General features: G+C 49.6%; 4 protein-coding genes and 1 pseudogene across 5 annotated transcripts in view; 3 read left to right on the forward strand and 2 right to left on the reverse strand.

Annotated features, from left to right (window-relative positions):
- LOC103824727 (class I histocompatibility antigen, F10 alpha chain-like) overlaps positions 1-1,041 on the reverse strand; it is a 127,069-nt gene extending 126,028 nt beyond the window's left edge. The window contains exon 1 of the mRNA XM_050984069.1: positions 892-1,041. Within this exon, the coding sequence (XP_050840026.1) occupies positions 892-958 (67 nt within the window). The 5' untranslated portion in view covers positions 959-1,041. The remainder of the gene's footprint in view (positions 1-891) is intronic.
- Positions 1-25,341, reverse strand: part of LOC103824843 (zinc finger protein 239-like) — a 152,449-nt gene that overhangs the window by 74,411 nt on the left and 52,697 nt on the right.
- The window catches only part of LOC108963630 (zinc finger protein 304-like), a 190,263-nt gene that overhangs the window by 51,307 nt on the left and 113,615 nt on the right, over positions 1-25,341 (forward strand). The window lies entirely within an intron of this gene.
- Positions 1-25,341, forward strand: part of LOC103825190 (zinc finger protein 37-like) — a 142,464-nt gene that overhangs the window by 51,287 nt on the left and 65,836 nt on the right. The window contains exon 1 of one of the 2 annotated variants that reach the window (XM_050984159.1): positions 2,397-2,406. The exons of the other annotated variant lie outside the window; for it this stretch is intronic. The gene's annotated coding sequence lies outside the window, so the exon portion shown is untranslated. Of the gene's footprint in view, positions 1-2,396; positions 2,407-25,341 lie in introns of those variants that run through there. 2 annotated transcript variants of the gene reach the window in all.
- Positions 1,197-24,469, forward strand: LOC103824728 (zinc finger protein 135-like; annotated as a pseudogene).

Consider the following 25,341-nt stretch of genomic DNA (forward strand, 5'->3'; position numbering starts at 1 on the left):
GGAAATGGGGTTCAGAGGGTCTCTTCCAGGGTTCAAGGGGTCCTGGTGCCTGAAAATTGAGGCTTAGGAGAGTTCCAGAGCCTAGAAATTGAGGTTAGGTGGGGCTCCCGGTGCCAAATAAGGGGATGCAGTGGGTCTCGGTGCCCAGAAATGCGGGTTCAGGGCATTTCTGTGCCCGGGAATGGGGGTTCAGGGGGTCCTGGTGCCCAGAAATGGGGGTTCAGGGCGGTTTCCGTGCCCAGGAATGTGGGTTGGGAGGGTTCCAGGCTCCAGATAAGGGGATGCAGGGGTTATGGGAGCTGAGGAAGAGGGCACAGGGGGGTCCCACTGCCCCGAAATGAACGTTCTAGGCAGTTTCTGTGCCAAATAAGGGGGATCCGCCCGGAAATGGAAGTTCGGGGGTGTCCCCGTGCCCGGGAATTGCGGTTCAGGGGGTCCCGGTGCCGGAGCAGTTCCAGGTCCCCGGGCGGATCCTGGGGACGCAGCCTGGGAGACGCGAAAGCGAGACGGAGAAAGGGGGATTCCAGGGAATTCATCTGGATCCCACTGGATCCTCGCTGAGACCCCCTGGGACCCCGGGGGACCCTTCGGGACCTTTGGAACCCCTTCCAGGAAGCGCCGGGAGCGGAGAACTGGGGGGACGCAGAAATTTGGGAGATCTGGGGGTCCAAAAGCCGAGGAAAAGGACGAGTCTGGGGTCTGGGACGGGAGGGATGGCCGGGAAATGGAGGTGCAGGGGGATCCCAGTCCCGGATAAGGGGGAGCAGGCGGGTCCCGGTGCTGGGGAAGCAGATTGAGGGGGATCATAGAACCCAAAATGGGGGTTCAGGGGGTCCTGATGCCCGGGAATTGCGGTTCAGGGAGTTCCCGGTTTCGGGGACTCCTACTCACCTTTGGTCGCGCTCCCCGGGTTCCCCAGGAGCCCCAAGAGCAGCCCCAGCCCCAGCGCTGGAGCCATCGCAGCCGTCCCCGACCGCGGTTGTGGCGCAGCCGGAGAGACGCCAAAGCGAAAGTGCCCGAGGGAGCGCGGGGGGAGAGGAAAATGGGGAGGGGAAAAGGGGGAATTCCAGGGAATTCACGTGGATCCCCTCCTGGCACCCCTCTGAATCCCTCGGGGATCTGTCTGGGACCCTCCACGGCCGCGCTCTGCGGGACCCCCGGGCCGGGCTGTGCTGAACTCCCGGGCCCTGCGCTCGAACTCGGCCCGGACCCCGCTGGGTTCGGCCCAAAGCCGGGCAAGCACCGCGAGCAGCGCAGCCAATTTTTCCTGCGGGTCCGGGTCCCGCCCCCGGCGGAGCAGGACTGGGCGCTGGGACCCCGACCCCTGATTCCCAATCTCCTTCTCTCGCTCTCTCTGCTGTTCTCCCCCTTTCCTTTGGGGGATCATAAATCCCAGAGCGGCCGCAGAGCCCCGTACCCAGGCCGGGTGTCCCAGCAAAGGGAGCCCGCGGGGTGAGGTGCCCCGGGCTGGCCGGGAATGGGGGCCCGGGGGTCCCCGGGGCACGGGAACGGGGGATCCAGGGGCTGGGAGAGGAGATACCCGGGAAAGGGGGTGCAGGGAAAGGGGGTGCAGGGGGGTGTTGGTGCAGGATAAGAGGGTGCAGGGGGTTGTTGGTGCAGGATAAGGGGGTGCAGGGGGGTGTTGGTGCAGGATAAGGGGGTGCAGAGGGGTGTTGGTGCAGGATAAGGGGGTGCAGGGGTGTCCAAGTGCCTGGGAATGGGGTGAGGTGGGACAGAATCTGGGAAATGGCAGCAGCTGCTGGGGATGGACTGGGACAGATTGGAATGGACTGAGACTGGGAAAAGAACCCACTGGGAGCAGAACTGAGGCACCAGGGTTCATACTGGGATATACTGGGACCACACTGAGGGCTACTGGGAACATTCAGGGGACAATTGAGATATACTGGGAGAGACTGGGAGTGTTTGGATCATCCTGGGATTGACTGGAATCATACTGGGTGTGATCAGATCTGTAGTAGGAGTGGATAGGAGAAACTGGAATAATGCAGGGAGCAAGTGGGATCATACTGGGAGCAGCTGGCCCATACTGCAATCATACTGGACTGATGGGGTGGCACTTGGAGTGACTGGCATAGTACTGGTAATGTCTGGGAGTTACTGGGATCATACTGGAGGTGACTGGACTCATACTGGGAGCAACTGGGAGAACAGTGGGGGCAAATGGCATCGTGTAAGGTGTGACTGGGCTCATACTGGAAGTGACTGGGACCACACTGGGCTCTTACTGAGGGAAGGAACCATACAGGGCATAACTGGAAGCCACTGGGACCGTGTCGGGGGCAACAGGGATCCTACTGGGAGCGATTTGGACCATACTAGGAATGACCGGGATCACACAGGGGGTGATCGGGACCCACCCATGAGGCGGCGGCCGGAGCGCAGGTGGGAGCCGCGCTGGGTTGTGCGGGGGCTCGGGGCTCGCTGCGGGCCTCGGGGGCGGCAGGGCGCTCAGGCGGGTTGGTTGTGCCGTGTCCGGCCCGTGTTGTCCCTGGGCTGAGGGCGCTGCGGGAGCGGCTGCCCGCGGTCTCCTTCCCGCCGCTGCCTCGGCCGGAGCCGCTGCCGGAGCAGCGCTGGCTCGGCCCGGTTCCTGTGGCTAGGACAGAGGGGTCTGTCCCGTCCCCGGAGGCTGCGCTGGGGCCGCCGAGCTCCGCCGCCGTCTCACCGGGCTCCGGCCGCTGCCGCCGCTGCCGGGCACGCACAGACGCTCCGGTAATGGCGGCTCTGCCGAGCCTGGGGCGGCACCGGGGCCGTGCTTGGCCCCGCTCCCACCAATCAGCCCGCGAGCTGGACGACTGAAGGCAAACTCAGCCAATGGCAGCGAGGGGCAGGCTCTGCACACGACAATGCTTTACCTCCCCTTCCCCGCACTCCGGCATTTCCCGGAACCCGCGGCTGAGGAGCGGCTCTGGCGCTGGGCCCGGCCGGGCAGGAGGCCAAGGAGCCGCTGCTGCTGCCCCGAACCGCCGGGAGCTCGGCGTGACCGGGACCTGAGGGCGCTGAGAGCTGGGGTGAGTGCGGGACGGAGCAGGGACCCACCTGCAGCTCCGGCAGGAGCCCAGGCCGGAGCAGGGGATGCTGGAGAGAGGCCAAAACCTCTCAGTCACTTCCCTCCTCCCCCTGGGCAGGGAACAGAGCGCACAAGGAAAGGCTCGAGGGTCTGGGTAAGGGTGGGGACAGTTCAATCACTGGTGACGGGCACAACACACTTGTTAGGAAAATTAATCCACAAACATCAGAGGTTTATGTTCAAAAAGGAGACAGAGGAGTCCTTTTACTTTATTCGAATACAGGGAGAGGCCCTGGGGCATTCCCCTGGGGTCTCTCAAATTTTTGGAGGACGCAGCCTCTCTTTTTATCCCAATTTCCCAGTTGCATTTCCATTCTCTCTTTCCCCTTTGGCTGAGGTACTTGAGAGGTTCAGACTTCCCGATACATCTGATAGTGAAGATTTCCCTCTAATGTGTAACCCTCCCTTTTAGTTTTTAATTCTTATGGAATTTAGGGTTTTCCCTCATTGTTTCTTTCATCTTTCAATATTCAGTTTCATTTATCAGCGAACCTAAAGTTTGTTTGTAAAAGGAAATATCTTTTCCCATTCATCAATCAGTGGAATCTTTCCCATTGTTTCTTTTATCTCTCAGTGCTGGTTTGATCTACCAGCAGACCCACAGCTTGTTTGCAAGGACAAAATCCATCATTCCTCTCTCACTTGACTTGGGGAAATTAATTGAATTTATTATCAAACATACCAGGGCAAGAGAATGAGAACTAAAGTAATTCCTACGAAAACATCCTCCCCCCCACTTCTCTCTCCTTCCCGGGCTGAACTCTATCCCGCATTCCCTCCCTCCTCCCCACCCAGAGGCGCAGGGGCTGGGGGTCCCAGCCCGGTCATGTCACAGCCTCCCCTCGGGGACAGGAATCCTCGTCCTGCCCCAGCCTGGGGTCCCTCCCACGGGACACAGTCCCTCGGGAACGGGCTGCTCCAGCGGGGATCGCCCACGGGCTCACAGGTCCTTCCAGGAGCCACTTCCACGGCTCTGCAGGGGCTTCCCAGGGGCTCGGGGCCTCTCTCGGGCATCCCCTGCCCACGGTCTCCTTCCCGCCGCTGCCTCGGCCGGAGCCGCTGCCGGAGCGGCGCTGGCTCGGCCCGGTTCCTGTGGCTGGGACAGAGGGGGCTGTCCCGACCCGGGGCCGTGCGGGGAAATTCACGTCGCTGGAGGTTTCTGTGCCCGGAGAAGTCCAGTAAAAGTGATATTATTGTGAACAGAGGGAGAGGCCGTGGGGCATTTCCCAGGACATCTTTAAAATGTAGCCTTGCTTTTTATCCTCATTTTCCCGACCGCTTCTCCCCCTACCTCACCGCAGTGGCCGAGGTACTTGGAAGGTACAAGACCCTTCGACCTACCTACTGTACGCGCCTTTTACTGTGCACCCCCCTGTAGTATAACACCTGAAATAAACAGGGCAGGAGATTCTCCTCCTTTTAATGCCTTTATTAAAGTGATCAGCTCGAAGATGGGGGTTTTGGCAGATCCGCGGAGTTCTGCCACTGCTCCCAGCAGTGAATCAGAAGAGGAGGCTTTGCAGCTCTGTCCCAAAGGAGCAGGGCCAGGAGTCCAGCCCTCGCAAGGCAGTGGGGTATGCCCAGGGTTTCAGTTTGGGTTGTCAGTCCAGCGGGTCCTGGGTCTGACTGACATCGTTTGTAGTTGGGGCAAGGAGTGACCGAGGTTTTCAAGTGTCTCTGCCGGCTTCGGACCTCGGCCCTGCTGTCCAGACACCACTCTGACCTTTTAATTCTGTTTCGGCTCGTCTCTTTTAGGGTATTTTCCAGGGTTTGGTAAAGGTCCTGTCCTAAGGTAGTCTGGGTTTGGGGGAAATTTGCATGTCTCCTGAGATGCAAATATCCCCCTCTCCTCTCACCTTCCGAGGGGGGGGGTTGTCATCTTCTTGGCAGCAGGCTAGGGTGGTACTGAAATAAACAAGAATTTTCTACGATAGAGAGACCAAATGACGATACTTAATAATACTTAACTGGCGGTTACAACATTTCACTAACAAAGAACTCTAGGCCAACGGTCAACTCTCAGATCAACTCAAAGACTCCTCTGCTGCTCCTTTTCTTAGGAAAAAAAAAAACGGTAACCTTTTTTTTGTTCATAACAACACCCTAAATTCATAGCTGCAATAAATATCTGTTTTTCCTCTTGACGTTCAGGAATTTGGCTGGACCTTGGCTGAGCAGCAGTCTGTGTCAATTAGTAACTCTTTTAAATCTGTACAAGTTCCCTGCCCTATCTCCAAGCAGATTCACAACATCTCTTTGTAAAGCCTCATTCATTTTATTCCTTGCAATCCCTCCTCATGTTGTTTTTTAAATACTTGTCTTTACAAACATGAATTACCATTGACTCAATCTCTTTTCCTGAGTCTTTTTTGGTTTTGGATTATTCTCAGTGCCCTCATTCCCTTCTGTAGCTGTTTGTGGATCAGGAGGCCTGGCTGCCACCTACATCCCCTGGCTCACCTGCTGAATGAGCTGCACTCTCAAGGTGTCAAGCATGGTAAAAAGATGAGAGTTGCTGTAGCACATGAGAGGAGAAACAGCATTAGTTTAACCCATGGTCTGCCAGGGAGTCACGAAACCGTGTCCCATTCCCATCCTTTCCATGTTTGGAGTAGTACATGAGCTGCTTTCTTATTTCCTTTGTTATCCGTTTCATCACTTTTCCTTTGTCATCTCTTTGCCAACAGCAGTTTGAGTCATTTAATTTTCCCCAAACTCCTTTTTCTGCTAACAGATGATCTGATCCCATCCCCTGGTGAAATGTTGTGTTCCTCATTTCAGTGGATTGGTCGGCAGGAAGGTCAGGAGCTGGAGCTGCCTGGTTGGTTATTATTTTGAGGACAGCTTGTAATCTAATGATGCCATTGAAACGATAAATGGGTTCTGTGGCTCCTGATATGAATTGGTTCGGGTTCCCAGGGGCTGGTCTGTGATGTTGTAGGATTTGTTCTGCTGGCCATTCATCTTTTCCCTGGTTTTGGGTGCTCCTTCCAGATAGGGCTGCATCAATTGACTGCTTTTCTCTAATTAAATCATCAAATACTTGGATTCTCAACTGATGTCCCTGAACTTGTGATAGCAAGAACATCTCAGTGCCCTAATACACCCTATATAGAATAGAGAATGACAGCTCATGTTGGAGTGGGCAGAGGGATGATTCCCCCCTACTTATTTTAGTGAAGTTTTCCCAACATTCTCCATTTGCTTTTTTCCTTTGCAGCTACACTCATTTCTGTTTCAGAGTCAGATATCCTCAGCCTGGGCTCTGCCTTAAGCTGAGCAAATTCCATCTGTGAAAGCAGGCAGAGCTTGGGGTGAGGGGCAGAGGGAATCAGCCCAATTCCTACCCCAGTCAGAGACCCAGGTACATTGTCCACACTTTGCCCAGCAGTGTTAATTTGCATTTCTAAAGCTCCTCTGCAGGCTGCCTGGAATGAAGCTTCCCTTCCAGGGCATGACTCACATGTGCCCCCCCCCCCCCCAAAAGCCAGGGTTTGGGGTTTTTTTAAATTCTGGGGTTTTTTTTGAAGAGTGTTCTATTAACTGTTTCTGAGTTAAAGGGTCACCTTTAAAGCTCTTCTAGTTTTGCAAAATGCAGCCTGAAGGTGAACACCAGAAAACGCAGACCAAAATTTGCAATCTCCAACAGCCATACAAACACACAAAAAGAATCCAAAGCAATAAAGATATTTTCTACTTCTTCAGCTAAGAATAAAAATTGATTCTCACACTGCTAGCCCAAACCGAACTGACAATATAAAAGCAGCATTATTAAGAATAAACATTCTCATGGTGTAATCTTATTCCAGGCAGCCCAGTGTGTGAGTGTACCTGAGCCCCAGAGTGGAATTGTGCCCTTGTGTTCCCCAGCAGCTGTGGCGAGTGCAGGCCCAGAGAGCACTGAAGCTGCAGCAGTGCCAGCAAGGCTTGGCCCCAGTGGCTGGAGATGCCAGAGGAGGGTGGGCAGGCAGAGGATTTCAGCAGAGGATCTGTGGGCAGGCCCAGGGGCTCGGCCTGCTGTGGAGCCCTGGCTGCTGCTGCATTGCCTTCAGAGCAGGCTCAGTGGGGCCTCCCATCCTCCTGCTGCAGGTGGGAAGTGCAAATCTCCGGGGCTTCCGAGCCCTGGAGCCAAGGCTGAGGGGTCCTCCCCGTGTTCAGCTGTGCTGGTGGCTGTTTCTGGCCTCAGAGCCACTTGGCATGGGCCACGGCATTTGGCCACCAGTGGTGCTGCTTTGCACTCCTTAGGCAGGAGCCGATGTCCTGGGTGGGTGTTGGGAGCAGCAAACTCCCAAGGCAGGGTCAGTGCCAACCCAGCTTCCTGTGGCAGAGATTTCACAGTAGACAGGATCCTGGCCACAGCCTGCTTTAAATATACATCCCTTATCTCTACCCTGCACTAGGTGGGGAAGTTCTTCTTTCTGCGTCTGTTGCTTCCACAATCCATTGTCTTGGAATTATGTCTTTTAGAAATACCCTAATAAGTGGTGCAGTGGTTGCTGAAGCAGTGAGAATTGCTTTTGCCCCCCTGTTAGGTGACATGGTGTCAGCAGAAGATATTGAAGCCTCCCTGCTCGGAGCATTTCAGTGCCAGGCTCTCACAAGCACCCACAGCTCTGCTGGTTGAGCTGAGCATGGGGCGGTGACCTGCGCTTTGTCTGATTCCCCTTCCTTAACAATAGCCTGTCTTGTAGCTCTTTTCCCATCTGCTGCCCTTGCAGAGCCATCCATAAACACATTTTCTCCCTCAGGCCAGGGAATGTTCCTCAGTCTCTCCTAGCCTGGGTCTGGAGCTCTGTCCCTTGAATGCTGTCCTGGGTTCCTTGCCAGCCGCTCTCCAGGCTGTTCTGTCACTGACATGTTCTATGAAAAAATCCTTTCCTTAGGATTTTTCCCCTCCTGAGAAGCTGAGAGGCCTCAGGAACAAACTGTAAACAATTCTTATCTGCTGCTGTGGAACGCAACAGGGGGAATCTGTGATTGCTCTCATCTGGCTGTTTCCAATTAAGAGCCAATCACAGATCAGCTGTCCAGACGACCTCGGTCAGAGACAAGACTTTGTTGTTCATTCCTTTTCTATTCTTAGCTTAGCCTTCTAGTGAAATCCTTCACTTCTATTCTTTTAGTATCATAAAATAATAAATCAAACCTTTTGATACATGGAGTCAACTTTCTCGTCTCTTCCCTCATCCTGGGACCCTTGTGAACAACACTGTTCAAACAGGAGGCTGGGTTAAACCCTTCCCTTGTCCTCAGTTCTAAATCCTCCTGTGCCATTGAACAAGTTCCATACTGTAATAACTGAGCCCTGCTCATCCATTTAGAGGCTCTTTTGGTTGTCAAAGGTGTAACTTGATGCCAGACTTGAACTATAGGAGATCCTCCTGTTGTCATCAGTTTTCAGGCCTCAGTTCCCATGAAAGCTGTGGCTCCACAATTCTGCAGACACTGAGGCCACTCTGGCCACTGGGATCAACATTTTAGCACAAGAATTCCTTTGGTATGGCCCTGTTTAATATCCACACACAATTCAAATTCTTTTTCCCTGTCTGGAAGGCCCAGGCCAGCAGCCTCAGTCAAATCTGCTTTTTCACACTTGAAAATTCTGTGTTTCCTCCTTGTGCCCATCCATCCAGTTTGTTGACTGGCAGGATAGGAGTGTTGTAGGGAGACATCCCTGGCTCCAAAAGCCCTGCCTTTAACAGGGACTCAGTACCAGGCTGTGAGCCCTTTCTTCCTTCTCATGGAACAGGGTGTTGCTTTTAGACACCACTTGTCCTGGTGGCTTCAAAGTGCTTTGGAGAGGCTCCATATCTAATTTTTCCTCTTTCCCTAGGGCTGCCTACACTTCTGGGTTCACTTCAGCATAGGCCTTGCCAGACATCTGACACAAAGGTGAAACAGAACTAGCTTCTGTATCCCCTTTTACAATATTAAAATCCAGGCCTCAAATTCCTTCCTAGTGAATTATAATCACAGGAGGCAGAAAAAGAAATTAATTTATTTCAAACCTATCCCCCACAGCTTCTAATAGTGGTTGAAGAAATCATACCTGCTCACCTTTCCCACTTATCCCCTGAATAATCCAAGACATTTTTAGCATGTTTCCACCATTAGGTCTAACATTCAGAGTGGATGGAGAGCCCCCTGTGTCCATCAGGAGCAGCCTCCTCTCAATGCAGACCCACCCTGAATGTTCTCAAGGTCTCCAGTGTGGTGGGTCCCTGGTGTGATGGGAGCTGTGACAGCCCTGCCAATCCATGTCCATCAAAGGGGTGGACTTGCTTGTCCTGAGGGTGCTGCTGTCTCTGCTTGCAGTGTCCTTGTGCCCTGCAGCTGGAGCCCTGATTCCTTGCCAGGGGCAGTTTGGGTGGGCTCTCCCCTGCAGAGGAGGGCAATGCCTCTGCCAGGCGCTTGTGGCCGAGTGCATCCCCTGGGTGCTGGGGCCCCCTTGGGCCCTGGGGTTGATCCCTCAGGGGCTGTAGGAACCCTGCCCTGGCCATTGCCTTCAGCTTGGCCTTTTTCTGCTCCCTTCTTGCATTCCCCTGCTGTGCCTTTGTGCCCAAGTGCTGCAGGGCCTTCTTGTGCCCCTCCTGCAGCTCTCCTCAGTGCCTGTGGGTACTTGTCTGTAAAATAAATCAAGCCACAGGGGCTAGCTTCTTACCGGATAGCTGGTTCCCCTCAGGGTAAGCGCCCCAGGCAAGCAGTCTCAAGGCCAGACACCTCAGCCCTCTGGAGGCTGGGGTGCCCTAGGCCAGACTGCAGCACAGCCGTGGCCCCTAGCAAGCTTAGTGATTGTCAGCTCTCAGTGAAAATCAGCTCTTTTATGGATTCAGCTCTTAACTTGCTCGTAGGGGCTTTGGCTGGCCGTGGCTCCAGGAAGGCGGACGAAGAGAGAGAGGAAAGGCGTCTTTAGGAAATCCACGATGGTTTATTCTGAGGGTCTCGCGAAGGGTCTGAAAGCTGCTCTTTCAAAGGAATGGGCCAAGACAGCTCCTTTTATAGGATTAGGGAGGATTGAAAAATGACCATTAGTAAGGGTTAGGGAAACTAGCCTATGGGGTCACAGAAAATAAGCAGGCCTGGAGGACCAGAGTGAGGACTCCTGGTTCAATTCCTATGACTCAGCAAATACCTATCTCTAAACATCCCTCCATGGAGCTGTAGCTGGCCCTGTGTCTGCTACACTTGTCTTGCTTTACAAGACGGGTGTCTGCTTAGTAAGGCAGAGAACAACTCCAGCACTAACAACAAACAGAGCCCAAGCCCAGTCCCAGCCTTTCAGCGGGTGCCCTTTCCCTTTTGGTGCAGTTCCGGGCACAGCCAGCAGGGGCGCTGGTGGCTCCTGGGGGGCAGGGCAGGCGCAGTGATCCCCCGTGGCTGCAGGGGGCGCTGCAGCGGGGCTGGAGGAGCGCGCAGCAATGGTGGCGGGGTCCGAAGATGGGAAGTGATGGAAGAGGCTCCACTTCACAAACCCTGGGGGCAGCCGGCTCCGGTGCCCCCAGCAGGACTCTCGGAAAGCAGCAAGCTGGACCGGCACAATGTCTCAGCAGGCAGAGGGTGAGGGGCTCTGTCTTGGTTTAGAAAGACAGGTGCCTGCTAAGGAAGGCAGGAGCCTCCCCTGAAATGGAGAATGCAAACCCCACCCCTCTGAATTGCCATGAATTTTAAATTAAGGGGCTCAGGCAAAAAATATGGGAGCGGGAAATAACAGTTCTTTAACAGGGAAGGGAAAAAAATGAAAGGATAAAATAAAACAATGCAATACACTAGAACAACACTGACAGAATCAGAACTCAACCTGACACCCGGCTGGTCAGGGTGTTGGTAGCAGTCCAGTTGGAAAAGTGGCTGCAGTTCTCCTGAAGTGTCAGATGGGGTTCTACTGGAGCAAGGGGGTCCTGTAGGAAAAAGGGTGTATTCTTCCTCTGCAGGTCCGTGGAAGTAGAAGCAGCTGCTGTTCCTCTGGGGAATCCAGTGGGAAGCCATGCTGGTGTGTCAGAACCCCCAGATTATATCTGGGTAACATTGCTTGGCTCCTTCCTCTGGGTGGAGCATCTCACAATGGGATGTTATAGTTCTTATCAGTCATGCAGTGACATTCAATAGCTTGTTATCAGCAGATGTCCCCTGCCAGGGAGGAGTGATTATGACCAGTCAGGGAGAGAGATAAGGAGAATTGCCCACTAGACACAAGACAACTGCCATACAGATGGTAAGAGAATACATCTTGCATTGCAATCTGGAACAGGCTCCCAGCAGGGCAGGGAGAGCCCAGCTCAGGATCCTGGGCACCCAGGCTGACAGGGATAGGGCTCTCTTTTAGTGGAGTAGGTGTTAATAAGGTTCCAGTTCAGCGTCTGTTCTCATTCAGAGAGGCTCACCCCATGGCAGAAGCAGCAGCTCTAGTCCGGTCTGTGAAAAATGCCAGTCACTTGTTTTTAAAATTTTAAAAACTTAATAATAATAAAATGGTTATAAAAATAGTGATATAATTAGAGTAATAAAAATCTGGGCAATTAGGATTTAGGACAATATGAGACAATAAAAACAAAGAGTTACAGATGGTCCATGTACCTTTTTCTGGGCAAAATAAGCCCGAAAAAGGATACATGGTGACCGAGGATTAACCCTGAAAAACAATAGTTTTTGGTTTCTGGTGCATATTCATACATCTCATACACGTTGCATAAATTCCATTCAAACAAAGGATTCTGTCTGGTCAGTGTCAACTTCTTACTCTTAACCCCAACGCTGTCTTGAGAGTTGAATGAGGCAGGAAGAAGTTTGTTTCTTCTGATAATGGAGCAATAAATTCTTTTTCTCTGCAAAACATAGGTGTCCTGTGGCTGCTGTCTGGTGTGAATACCTCATTTCTTTCTTTAAAAAGTGTTCCACATACATAATTTATATTTTAACATTATGTTATAACCTAAAACTACATTTAACACACTACTTAAAAAATTAATACAGCATAACTTGCTAGCATAACACATATAATATTCAATCATAATATACGCATTTTTCAGAATCCCCCTTTTTATTCTTTGTAAATCATTTGGCTTGTGCAATATTTCTTGTCTACTTGCATCTTCTGGACTATGCTGGCATTGCATCTTCTGGACTATGCTGGCAAAATAAAACAGGGGGTTACACAAGGAAGAAATATCAAAACAATTGTAACACATAAAAGGAATAATCTTAACTTCTTTTATCATCTTATATCTAATACATTACCCCACCAGCTAGGTTTTAACATTGTTTTCTAATTTTTAGCCTGGACCTGGGGTTTTGGGTTTTTTTTCTCTGATGTATTTTGCTTTTTCTAGACTGACTTTTCTGTGGTCATTAATTTTCAACAATCTGATATATCAAACTTTTCACAAACACCCCCTTCTTTAGCCAATAAATAGTCCAAAGCCAACCTATTCTGATACACTACAGTTTCTGTTTGGCTTTGCTGACTCAATATTAATTCCAATGCCTGAGCAGCTTTATTCGCTATCATTTCTATAATTGCTTGGAGTCTTGTAATATGACTCAACATATAATTTGGGGTCAATACAGAGTTAGATTGCTGTGCTGGTTTTACCTTTTTGTTTACTATTTGGTTTTTTTACCAAATCCTGAACTGTAAGATTAAATGTAAAACAAATCCATCTCTCTCCTTTTGGACATTCAATTCCAAATCTATTACCACTTTTTCCCAGGTTTCTTGCAATCCAATAATTTTCTCCATTTTGCCTACATGTACCTAATTTGGATAGTTTATAACAGTGGCTGTTGACATGGGTGTGTGTAACAGAAGAGGAACTTTGGTTTCTTTCTAGGTGATGCTTTCTGTAGCACTTGGGACATGATCTTGCCAGTATCCCAAAAGGGAAAAGACAACAAATGAGTGAGAGAAACAGGAATAACAGAGGTCCAGTATGGCTAATATCCCCACCTCCCATGCTTGTGAGGTTGCAACCCTTAGCAGGTGTCTTTGATCTTGGTGGTGGATATAGAGGCCAGCATGGTCTTGCCCTCTATTTCCTTGTCACTTTCTCTTAGCTAATTTCCAGGCAAATCGGGGTTTTGTTAACACCCCTTAACTGTGGTTTCCCATCATTCTTCAGGTGTCTCCCATTCAACAGGCACTAATAATTCCCATCCACAAAACAAAGTGTAGTATATCATAGAGATAATTCATGCTTTGTAACTGTATAAAAATTATAAAGATCCAGCCATGCCTCTGACCCCCATGGCCAGAAGCAGGGCCTTCCTTCCTATTCAAAGATTTCCCTGACTCCCCCAGATAAAATCATGACTATTAACGAATGAATGAGTCCTTCCTGGGCAATCATTGGCCATTTCCCAGGAATGTCCAGCACATTCACAGAACCACAGAAAGGAACAGAAAGGCATCTTGGCTACAACTGAAAAGAAGACTATCTCAAAGAGCTCAGACAGCCATCCAAACCTATGACTGACTTTTGTACAGGACTGAATCTGTATAGTCCCCGTTATACATATGTAGGAACCTACAGAAATCTTAGGTCATTTCTGCTCCAGGCAGAATAAACTGTATATAAGATGGCTACCTGGAGCAGTTGGTGTAAAACTCTGGGGAGATGCTGACATTACCTTAGTTTGACCCAGGTTCACCCAGCGTCAAAGTCCGGGATTGACACTGTCTTGGCTGTGGCAGTTTTATTCTGGTTTTTTTTGGTTGTTGATCTAATAAATTTATAATTTTTTTTTTATAAATTTGGCTGCCGATTTGATAATTTACAACAAAAGTTATTACTTTAACACTTCTTGCGACAATAGCATAAATTTTTTTGAACTACAATATTAATTATTCCCACAATTCCAGCATTTACTTATAACTCAGCTAGCATGTCCAGTATCGGGAGTAATCAAATAAAGTTTACAGTATGATACTGATGGAGATGGTAATTCCCCCTCTCTCCTGTACAATTCACAGGTTAAGGTCAGAATATAAGAACTCTTTGACCAAAACAGTTCTGATCCTTCTGTCTGAAGTATTCCACACCAAGGAGATGTTTTATTCAGGCAGTGCTTGAAACCAGTGATATAAGTGTTGCCTTATTTCCTAACTTGGTTTTATTCTTTGTACATTTCTTGGATCATTTGAGTTTTCCCAAATTATTACCACCCAGTCCCTGCTTGAAAGTCAATTCAGTATCACCTGGTTTAGATGTCCATTCTTCAGGTTCCTGCACAAGTCCTTTGATTTCGCTGGCTTGAATTCACCATCTTTCAGTGGTTTGGGCTTCTGTTTCAGTAGTCCCTGGAAAGGACTTCTTAATAGCACAGTGATAAAAGAAAGACAATACTGTATTAACTTTTACCATTAGCTTTCTTCAAAACTTTCTGGGTTTAGCTAAAAGCTTTCTCCACAGCAGCCTCTTCTTATATCCAGCTGTACTAATAGCTGCAGAGGCAAATTCTTCTTTCTGTGAGTTAGTTAAATAAGAAAAGCCAGACCAATTTTAACACAAGATGTATCACATCTATTGCTTTTTACTTTTTGGGCAACACTTAACTGTATTAGCCTTACAGACCCATTTCTCAGAACAAAAACCTCCTCTTAACAGAAAAAAAACCCAGAAAAAACCCACCCCTTACTTTAAAAATAAACCACTCTCTGAGGTTTGCAGAGTCAGCAATCTCTGCCTTGACCTTATCTTTTAGTGCTGGCCCTCCCCCTCTTTTACACTGCATTGCTGTCAATGCTGTTCTTCCCCCTTCCCCCACTGCTGCCACTTGGCTGCAGGGCCGGAGCGGGGGAGAGCAGCCTCGGGCATGGGGGCCCAGGGGGCATGCCTTGGGTCTCCTTTGCCCTCTCTCTCTTCTTCTCTCTCTCTCTCTCTCTCTCTCTCTCTCTCTCTCTCTCTCTCTCTCTCCCCCGACTTACCGGGGCCGACGCTGCCATCCTGGACTCGGGACCCCGGCAGTCTGGGAGCCCCCCCGGCAGTTCCCCACTGAGCCAGCCCCGCTCCTGGCCGGCAAACCTGTGTCATCTGCTCCCAGCACCACCGCCGGGTCACCTCCACGGATCGGTCCTGCCGCAGCCCCCGAGACCCTGCCACTCGTAGGGAGCAGTCAGACACCTCCCAACCTTGACAACTCCAAATTTGGCGTCCTCAGGTGCTCCTGACATTCTTTTTCTTTCTATAGTCAACTTATCCTCTTTTCCCTTCGAGGAGGGCCCGATCTGCTAAACCTTTTATGGACCCCAGTTCAGCACTGAATAACCTCCTAACAACCATGTGTTGAGACACTTCCCTGTCCTTTGTGCAGAAACCAAATTCACACTTCTGTTCTCTTCCTGCGCCAAGACATCATCACTCTACATTTTAACATTCCAGAGTCTGCTAACCACTCTCCCCTTTCTTCTCTTCTTACTTTCTTTTTCTTGTCTTTTTCTCTTTTTGTTTTTGATTCAACACACCTTGGACTGTACAAGGTATACACACAACTAGTTTACTTTCAAAAGTAAGCTTACTACTTTATTTTGCTTCAATTGCAGTAGCTGTTGTAGCTTAAGTACATACTGGCCAGCTGTGGCTTACTGGGTCTAACCTCTTTGATAAATAAGCTACTGGTGTCTTTACTCCTTCCCACTCCTGAATTTAAATTTTATGAGCTACTCCATTTTCTACATTTATGTACAAGTGAAAAGGGTTTTTCTAACAAGGGTAAGTTTAAAGCTGGTACTTAGGCTAGTTTTAACTTCAACTCTTCTAATTTAACATAATTTTCCTCTGTTAATTTTGTATATAAAAATTTTATTGCTTGTGTGTACCCGTCAATCCATAATCTGCAATAGTCCAATAATCTGAGTAGTTTTCTGATTTCCCTCTTTGAAGAGGGAGGGGGAAGAGATAAAATTCCTGCCATTCTCTTGTGTTTGAGTTTCCAGCTACCTTTATTTACTAAGTGTCTAAGATATTTTACCTCTGGTTCTACAAATTGCAGTTTCCCTTTTGATACCCTTAATCTTTTTCCCCCAGAAAATTCAAAAGTTATATAGTAGCTTTTCTAACTTCGATTTCTCCAAAAAAAAAATAGTTTCTATTTGGCTTCTTTACTGGGAGAATAGGGGTATTATGAGAAGACATATAAAGTTCTAATGTCTCATCTTTTATAAGTTCTTTTATTACTGGCTTCAAAATTTCCCATATTTCCAAAGATATGGGGTACTGACGTAAACGTATGGGACAATCTTCTCTCTCAATTGTAACCTTTATGGGGTCAATATTTAATCCTCCCTTATTTCCTTCCCAGCCCAAACTTCCTTTTAAATTCTGTTTTATTTTCTTGGCTAAAATTCTAGTTTAGTAATTTTTCCTTGTTGTGGTATAACTTCTATTCTTTTCCTGTAAGTCTTTTCTTAATGAGTTATTATCTGCCCCAGGCACTAATAAGACATCCTACATCTAAATTTTAGTTTCTCCTATAATTACCACATTTTTTAATGACAGAAACTGAAACTCTTTCCTTTTGTTCCTGTTACTTTTTCAGTGTCTTTGCTTGCACTATAACTTTTTGGAATATTTAACAGGTATGTTCTTTCTGTCTCTGTCAACTACCAATTCTAATTTTTCTTCTTGGGGATTGAAAAGTTATCACAGGGCCCAAATAGTATTTGTCAAAAAAAACCCCATAGAGCTTATAACTTCTCTATTTCCCCTCTGTGCCCACTTCTCAGAAGATTTTTAGATCTTTTACCTGATTCGTGCAATTTCTTTTATAATGTCCTAAGTCTGTCTAACTATTCAGTTGGAGTTTCGTCTTTCTCTCTTAAAAGCTGTCCCTTAAAAACTTTTTTTTTTTTTTTGCATTTTGCTTTTGTTATGCTGCCTCATTTATTCCGTTGATTATTAAATTACGATATTCATTCATGTGATTCCTTCCCTCTTCATTATTTTGACCCCACTCAGGAGGTGCATTTGGCATTTTGTCTTCTCTGGGGGCCCCCTGCGGATTATCCTTTTCCCCAAGCTTTTATTCCAGCTGCTCTGATTAATTGCTTTTCTTCCTGAGAAAATTTTATTTTCATTGTAGACTGCATCTCTTCCCAAGTATAAATGTTCGAACCTAAAAATTGATCTAATTTTTCAGCTGTGCCTATGGAATCCTCCAAAATCCCTTTGATTTCTCTTTTTTTAAAAAATTTCTGACCTCATAAGAAGTCAAAGGGGCATTTACAAACCCTGTCCCGCCCCCTTCAATGGGAACCTCTCTTAACGGAAATAGACCAATCCCTTCATCTAACTCTTATACTTTTTTACTTTCTGTACTTTTTCTCTAGTGTTTTGAGAAAGAATTTGGAGAGGGCTGCCTTTTAACTGAGCTCCTAGTGTTTCAATAAAGTGCTTCCTCTAGAGAGAGAGAGAGTTTCCTGAACAGCCGGAGCTGTGTTTACCAAGGGCACAGAGCTCAGGGCAGGACGGGGGTGAAGGGAGGATATCCCGCCGAGGCTCGGTCGGAGCATGGGCAGGATCTGCTGCCGGAATCGCCCGAGGGGGATCTTCCAGTGGAGACCGAGCCGCAGCGTGGGTAGCCCCCACATGGCTTATGGCAGCTGATCCGGCAGCTCCCGGCGGAGAAAAGGCAGGTGGGAGACCCCAGCAGCGGCGCCTAGCACCGCCGGCACGGGCAGGGCAGCCGGGGATGGGACAGCCGGGGATGGGACAGCCGGGGATGGGACAGCCGGGGATGGGACAGCCGGGACCCCCCCTCGGTGCGGTCGGCGCGGTGACCTCGGACCACGCGGCAGGACAGACCTCCCCATCCCCCCGGCATGGCGGCCGCGGGTCAGGCAGCTGCGACCAGGGCAGACAAATTCACCGATGGGCCCGGGCTGGGATGTGGGCAGGGACAGCCGGAGCTGCCGCGGGCAGCGAGCCCACGCTTGGGATGGAAACCGGGGCAGCCAGAGCTGAGGCGGGCAGCTATCCGGGACCCGGGACAGGCGCCTCGGCCGCGAACGGAGGGAGCAAGACCTACAAAGGATCCCACTCTTTTTCTGGTTTTGCCTCTTGTTCCCCTGTGAAATAAATTGGGCAGGAGATCTTTCTCCTTTTTAATGCCTTTATTAAAAGCGATCAGCTCAAGGGGAAGGTCCGACGGGTCCGCGGTTATGCTGGTGCTGCTCCTAGGAGTAGCACGGAGGAGGAAAGCGCAGCTTTGTCCACTAGTCTGTAGGCAGAGGTGGGATTTTCGTCCTCACGAGAGTACCACGGATTTCCCCCCTTTTTTGCCCTCACCCCCAGGGTGCTCCCCCCAGCTGACATCCCCCGTGGCCAGGGCGAGAGGCAAAACGGGTCTCAGCGTCCCAGCAGGCTCTGGACTCCGTTCCTCACGTTTAGGTGTCACTTTGATCTCTTCATTCTGTGTTGGCTCGATGTTTTTAGGGGTCTTTTTCCTGGTTTTGGTGGGAGACCTCTCCTGTTGCATTCTGGCTCCGAGTTCATTCGCACGTCACTCCGAAGTCCCGTCCTTTCACCGTCAGGGTGCCGTCTCCCAGGAAACAACAGGGCGACGCCCAGCAGCTGCCCCAGCAGGACACGGCAACCCGGGCCGGTCCCCGCCCCTGGGACCCTCTGTGCCACCCCCTTGGGCCCCCCCCCGGCATGGCCGGGACCTGTGCCGAGGTGGGGGGGACTCGGCCGCTCTCGGGGCGGGCCAGGCCCCGCGGGGCTCCCGGGACCCCCCGGGCCACCCCCGCCGCAGCGCGGGGCCGGGAAAGCGGCGGGGATTTGCTGGGGCACCACCAAGAATCAGCAATTAAAAGGAAACTAATAACAACAGGAGATTACAACCTGAAATTATTAACAATAAATAGTTAGAACTCCAACTTGACAGCAATTGGTTTAACTTGTGAACTTTGCAACTTTTAAAAATTTGGACAACTTTTTACTCATAACACCCTCCCTTTCCTTTCCCCTTTTTCTTTTCTTGTTTTGTCTTGGCAGTTTCTGATACTTTAAAGATTTTTATTCTCCTAAAATCTCCTGTCTAACATATGGCATATTCTCTTTCTTCTAGATTAAACGGGTTATTTTTTACAAATAAATCCAGATCCTAACAAATCTAAACTTCTGCTTGGATACTTTAAAATGTCGACGAGCTAACTCACAACCTCCTTAATGTTGTTTTTCTCATCACCTTTTTATTTATCCTTTGGCAAATTATGCATATTTCAGTTACTTGTTTTGCTACTCCAAAAATCCCAGTGCATCCATAGTTCCTTAAAAAGTTATCACACAGAGCTTGAGTACCCCAGTGGGTTTTCTGATGCATGTCTTCTAATATTTTCCTAGTAAGCATTTTATTAAGTAATTGTCTTCCATCAAGAAGTTCCCATTTCCCTGATTTATCTTGTTCACTTCCTATCATATTTAATTCTTTTTTCTCTGCTTCCCTAAACTTTGGAATTTCCAATTTTTCTGCCAAATTATTTCCTCTTATTTCTGGGTTCTTTCCCTTTTAGGGTTCCTTAATATGTACTATAGCTATCTCTTTTAGGTAATTTTAATGCCTCTAAAACCTCTAAAATAAGTTCATCATGTACTAATCCTTTTCTTCTTGAATTAAGTAATCTTCCTTTCCAAATTGTTTAAAGGTATGTACTCCTCTAAAGGCATACCTTGAATCAGTATATATAGTTCCTTTGTTTTGTGTTAAATATTCTAGTGCTCTTTTAAAAGTATATAATTCACAAGTTTGAACTTACTAGTTTAAGGTTAATTTCCCTTTTTCCATAGTTTAATGTTTTTCCCATTAGCTACTACATACCCTGTATTTTCTCTTTTGCAAGGAGTTGTATCTCTGTTAGCTAAAATAACTCCCAAAGGGCTATTTTGGGATATCTCTGCTAGTATGCTTTTATTCCCTCTTTTTTCTTTTTTCTTTTTTTTTTTTTTCCCTGTATCTAACTTACTGGTTTTCTTTCTCATTTTTCAAGATCTTATCCATTCATCTTCTGCCTCTGTTTTTCACTTTCACTGACAACCTAAATACCACTTTTCTTTTAACTACACACACAAAAATAAAACCCCTTTTTCTCACACTACTTTCAATACAATACACCTCCCTCCAAGGAGATACAGTGAAGCTTGAAATACACAATCTACATTACATATACTTTCATTCGTCTACATTCACTCACTTCTATTTCTCATTTACTTTCACACATTCTTTCACACCCTCAGGACACAAAGTGGATCTCTCGCCAGAAAATCGTGGGTCCCTGTGGTCTCAGTATCTCCAGGCCTCCGGGAAGGGCCCTGACTCTGCTGCCTCCGGTGCCTGCTCACCTGTGAGGCTGTCTGCGTTTCACTCACACTCATCAGCCATGGTCCCCTCACCCGCCTCGGGGGACAATGGCCTGTTTGCAGGTCACCTATACCTCATGCCTCAGCCCCCACCTGAGGGACAATAGCCTGGTTTGCGGATCACACACTCCTCTTTCCACTTCCCCCCTTCCCACCTGCCCGGGGAGCTGAGGCTGATTTTGTGTGTGACTCATTCTCATACACACAACCAGACAACAATAAGGTACCTTTTTCTTACCACATAGATTCCTCCTGCTGCTTCTTGCCTTATCCATATTCCTGCACACTCCACCCAATCCCTTCCCAGCACACCAACAGCATCCATCCCCTATTGTCCAAATCCTTTCTCGACTTCCCTTATTGCCCCCTTGGTGTCCATGTCCTTAATTACCTCTGGGGGAATGTGCAAACTGCCTCAACATTCTCCCAAGGGACCATTTAGAGATATTTTGGGATCATCATCCCTTTGGCCAGGACCCCTTCCCAGCTTTCCCTTTTCTCCCCTCCATGGGTGCCCTGCCATGTTCACTCCCCGAAGATCCCACTGCACTCACTGATGAGATTTTCAGCACTCCCTCCCTGCTGACTCTTCAGACCCCCCCCCCCGATGTGTCACTCATCTGTCTCCTGGTCACTCTCGGGTACCCAATCAATCCCCGGTGCCGCTGCCACCCAAGGGAGCCGATCCCCCAAACTGGGTGAGGCACCTTCAGCTGCACTCACTGCCCGCCGCCCCAGAGGGTGGAAGGAATTCTGGACGAGTCACAGTGTGTGTGGAAAAATTCACCAGCATTTTCTGTCCACAAATAAGACAGAGGAGTCCTGTAAAAGTAATTTCATTCCTAAAAATAGGGAGAGCCATGAGACATTTCCCACGGGGTCTCTCCAATTGTTGAACACAGCCTCCTGTTCATACTGACTTCCCCGGGGACATCTCCCTCCCCCTTTCCCTATTGGCTGAAGTACTTGAGAGCTACAGACTTCCCAATCCACCTACTATGTACTCCCCCCTTTACATGCCCCCTATTTTTGTGTAGCAATGATATTCATGGCTCTGTGAAATCTTTCTTGTTCTTCTCAAAGTTCATGAATTGAGCAGCACCTTGGCTGAGCAGCAGTCTGTGTGATCAATTAATAACATTTTCTGAAACTGATGGCTTCTCCTGTCACTTCCTTATGTCCAAGTCCCTGGCCCTATCTCCAAGCAGATTCATAGTATTTGTAAAGACACTTCTTGTTCCTTTCATGGGGGTCCTCCGTTTGTGGGACGTCCCCTCTGGATCAGGGTGTCCTTCCTTGCTGCTGTCCCGCCCTCAGGCAGCGCTCAGCCAATCAGAGTGTGTGGCACTCATGACTCATCAGTTGCCAGGCAGACCCTCAGCTCCCAGCGTTCCCCTCCTGTAGTGTCATCGCCCCAGCGCCCCCCCCGCGAGGGGAATTTGGGGAGGTGGGAGTGGGCCAGTGCCAAGGCCGGGCCCCCCCGCGCTGTCCTGGCGGGAGTGGCTGCAGTGGGGACCGAGTGCGGGCGGAATGTGCCGAGAGCCCAGCGCTGCCCCAGCCCGACCTGCCCCAGCTCCATCCCTGGCCCTGCGGTGGGATGCTGTGGGTTTGGGGGAAGAGGGAGCCGGCAGTGAGTGCTGGGCCTGGGGCAGGAGGAGAAGGGAAGGAGAAGCAGGGTTAGGAACAAAATGGTCAAACGCTACACATGGGAGGAGAAGGTGGGATTGTGCAGGTGAAGGAGGAATAGCAGGAGGAAGAGGAGTGTGAGGAAGAGCAAGGACACCGGATGCGGAGGAGGAGCAAAAATAGGAGGCACCACAAGATTCCACTTTTCCCTGTATCTGAAGCTTCGTCCCCAGCCCCAGTACCTTTTCCTTCCACCATGCAGCAGGCGACCAGGGGAAATCCACAATTTTCACAGTGCTGTATCTTGGTATTTCTGAGCTTTATTGAGCTGAATGTTGTTTCTTTGTGTTTTTTTGGTATGTGAATCTTTATATTTTGGAGGAGGGTTTTGCTGGGAGTTTTTGGGAGTTTTTATATTTTTGGGAGTTTTTGATCTGTGTCTTGAAGTTTGGGGGATTTTTGTGCTAAATCTTGATGTTTCAGAGGTTCTTACGTACACAAGATTCCCAATGACTTCCTGAAATAAACTTGGGCAAGGAGGAACTCCCAGTCCAAGGCACTCTCATTTTGTGTTTTACCCATACCAGGATTTTTCATTCCCAGGGTGTGTCTGGATGGAGGAGGAAGAAAAGCCCTGGAGATTCCGCACGAGGAGGGGCTGCAAACCAAGCCCAGGGAGCTGCAGGGAGGAAAGAGCCCCCCTGAGCCAAGAAGGCAGACGGAGATCCAGGCAGAGCTCAGAGCTGGTGGAGAAGCCTCATGGCAGGGAGAAGCCACACAAGTGCTTGGAATGTGGGAAGGGTTTTAGTCGGAGCTTAGACCTGATCCAGCACCAGGTGATCCACACTGGGGAACGGCCCTACGAGTGTGAGGAGTGTGGGAAGAGTTTCAGCTGAAGCTCCAGCCTGATCCAGCACCAGAGGTTCCACACTGGGGAACGGCCCTTTGAGTGTGGGGAGTGCAGGAAGAGCTTCAGACACAATTCCGTCCTGATCCAACACCAAAGGATCCACACTGGGGAAAAGCCCTTTGAGTGTGGGGAATGTGGGAAGAGCTTCAGCCAGAGGGGCCAACTGCTACGACATCAGATGATCCACAACGGGGACCGGCCTTATGAGTGTGGGGAATGTGGGATGGGCTTCACACAGAAGGGCTACCTGATGCAACACCAGAGAATCCATACTGGGGGAAAGCCCTATGAGTGTGGGGAATGTGGGAAGTGCTTCAGCTATAGGTCTGGCCTGAGGAAACACGAGAGGATCCACACTGGGGAGAAACCCTTTGAGTGTGGGGAGTGTGGGAAGAGCTTCAGCATGAAGTGCCAGTTGACGGAACATCAGAAGATCCACTCTGGGGAAAAGCCCTACAAGTGTGGGCAATGTGGGAAGAGCTTCAGAGGAAGCTCAGCCCTGATTCAGCACCAGGTGATCCACACAGGGGAACGGCCCTACACCTGCTTGGAATGTGGGAAGAGCTACGGGTGGCACTCCGACCTGAGAAAACACCAGCGTGTTCACACTGGGGAGAAACCCTACAAGTGTTCTGAGCGTGGGAAGAGGTTTCAGATCAGCTCCAGTCTCCTCGTACATGAGCAGAGTCACACCGAGGAGAGGCCCTTCCGCTGCTCCGACTGCGGGAAGGGTTTCAAGCGAAACTGCACCCTCACCATCCACCGGCGCATCCACACTGGGGAGAGGCCCTACGAGTGTGGGGAGTGTGGGAAGAGCTTCTCCACGAGTTCAACCTTGACCAAACACCAATGGAGGCGCCACTAAGGGAAGCTCTGTGTATACCGCGAGTTCAGGAAGAGCTTTGTGTGCTGCTCCAGCTCCATCCCAAATGGGAGGATCCACGTTGGATGATCCCCAGTGACCCTCGTTGGGCAGAGCCCTGGTGATCCGTGATCCTGGTGATCTGTGTTGGGAAGACACCTGGCTGGGAGGCTCCACATCTTCCTGGCTCCCTGTGGGCACATGGTTGTATACAGGTGCAGGAACATCGATCGGGACCCAGACCAACAATGGGAATTCCTAGGGGAGAGCGGATTTGTTGACTTTCAAACCCATAAAATCTTTTGCATTCAGTCCTATCTTCTGGTGACATCAAGGAATACTGAATGGTCTTGGAGGTCTTTTCCAATTTCAGGGATGCCACGATTTTGATTTCCTATTGCCCAAAGGTGTCTTTGGCAGCCAAATGGTGAAAAACTGGGGCAAAGACCAAGATTTTGGAGACAGTGGGGTGGAAACTTCACCAAAAAAGGTTCATCCCTCCCACCAAGCACATAGGTCCTCTGCCAGCATGGACACGGAAAGCCTTTTCTTTTGGCCTTGATTTTCTTTTCATTTCTCTTCATGCCTTTAAAAGATCTGATATTGGTGTAAAAATAAAGACATTGAATTAAGATATGCATGTGGTCATGGTAGGACACAGACATGGAGAACAACATGGGGACATATGGTCATGGATGGGAAAGGGGACGTGGTGGGACATGGGCATGGATGGAGATGTGGGGCCAATGACAGGGATGGAAACATGGTGGGGAGACAGCCATGGGTGAGGACATGGTGGGACATGGCCAGTGACATGTGGGGACATGGCCATGGCCAGTGCCATGGGAGGAACTTGCAGGGGATGTGGGGATGCTGGGTTTGAGGGAGTTTGAGGGAGGGACTTGGGGCTTGCTGAGGCCTTTGGAAGCCCCAGGCCGAGCGGCTCCAGCTGCACTGGGAGACTGTCCTGGGCAAATTTGGGAGAGAATCCCCAGAAAGGGGCCCCTCCAGAAAGCAAACCCACACAGCCCCTCCCCACAACCAGTTCAGGAAGAATTCCTCGGAGAGAAGTGGAAAGAACCTGTTTATTTGACAAGCAGAGCACCCCCCAGCACACAAAATGAACAATACCGGATGACACCACTCTTTCACCGCTCTGAAAAAGATGACAAATTCAGAAAGTCTCTCCTGGGGTGGTTGCTCTGTTATCAGTCCTTCTGGTGCTGGGGCAGCTGCTGCAGCCTTAAGGTGCAAACTCTCGGTGTTTCCCAGGTCCCAGTCTGGAGCAGGCTCAAGTAGGTCCAAACAGAAAAGGGGAAAAAGCCCAGGAAGGAATTTGGACTGTTTAGCTAAGTTAACTAATGAGAAGAGAAAAAAAAAGCAAGAGCAAGCAGAAGCAAGAGCAGAAGCAAGAGCAAAGCGAAAAGCAGGCCAAAAAGCAAAAAAGCAGCACTGTGTACTGTCTGTATGTCCCACCGATTGGCTGATAAGAGGCCCAAAACAA

The sequence above is a fragment of the Serinus canaria genome, chromosome 25 (assembly GCF_022539315.1).
Source record: "Serinus canaria isolate serCan28SL12 chromosome 25, serCan2020, whole genome shotgun sequence".
In the NCBI taxonomy this organism is placed as follows: Eukaryota; Metazoa; Chordata; class Aves; order Passeriformes; family Fringillidae; genus Serinus; species Serinus canaria.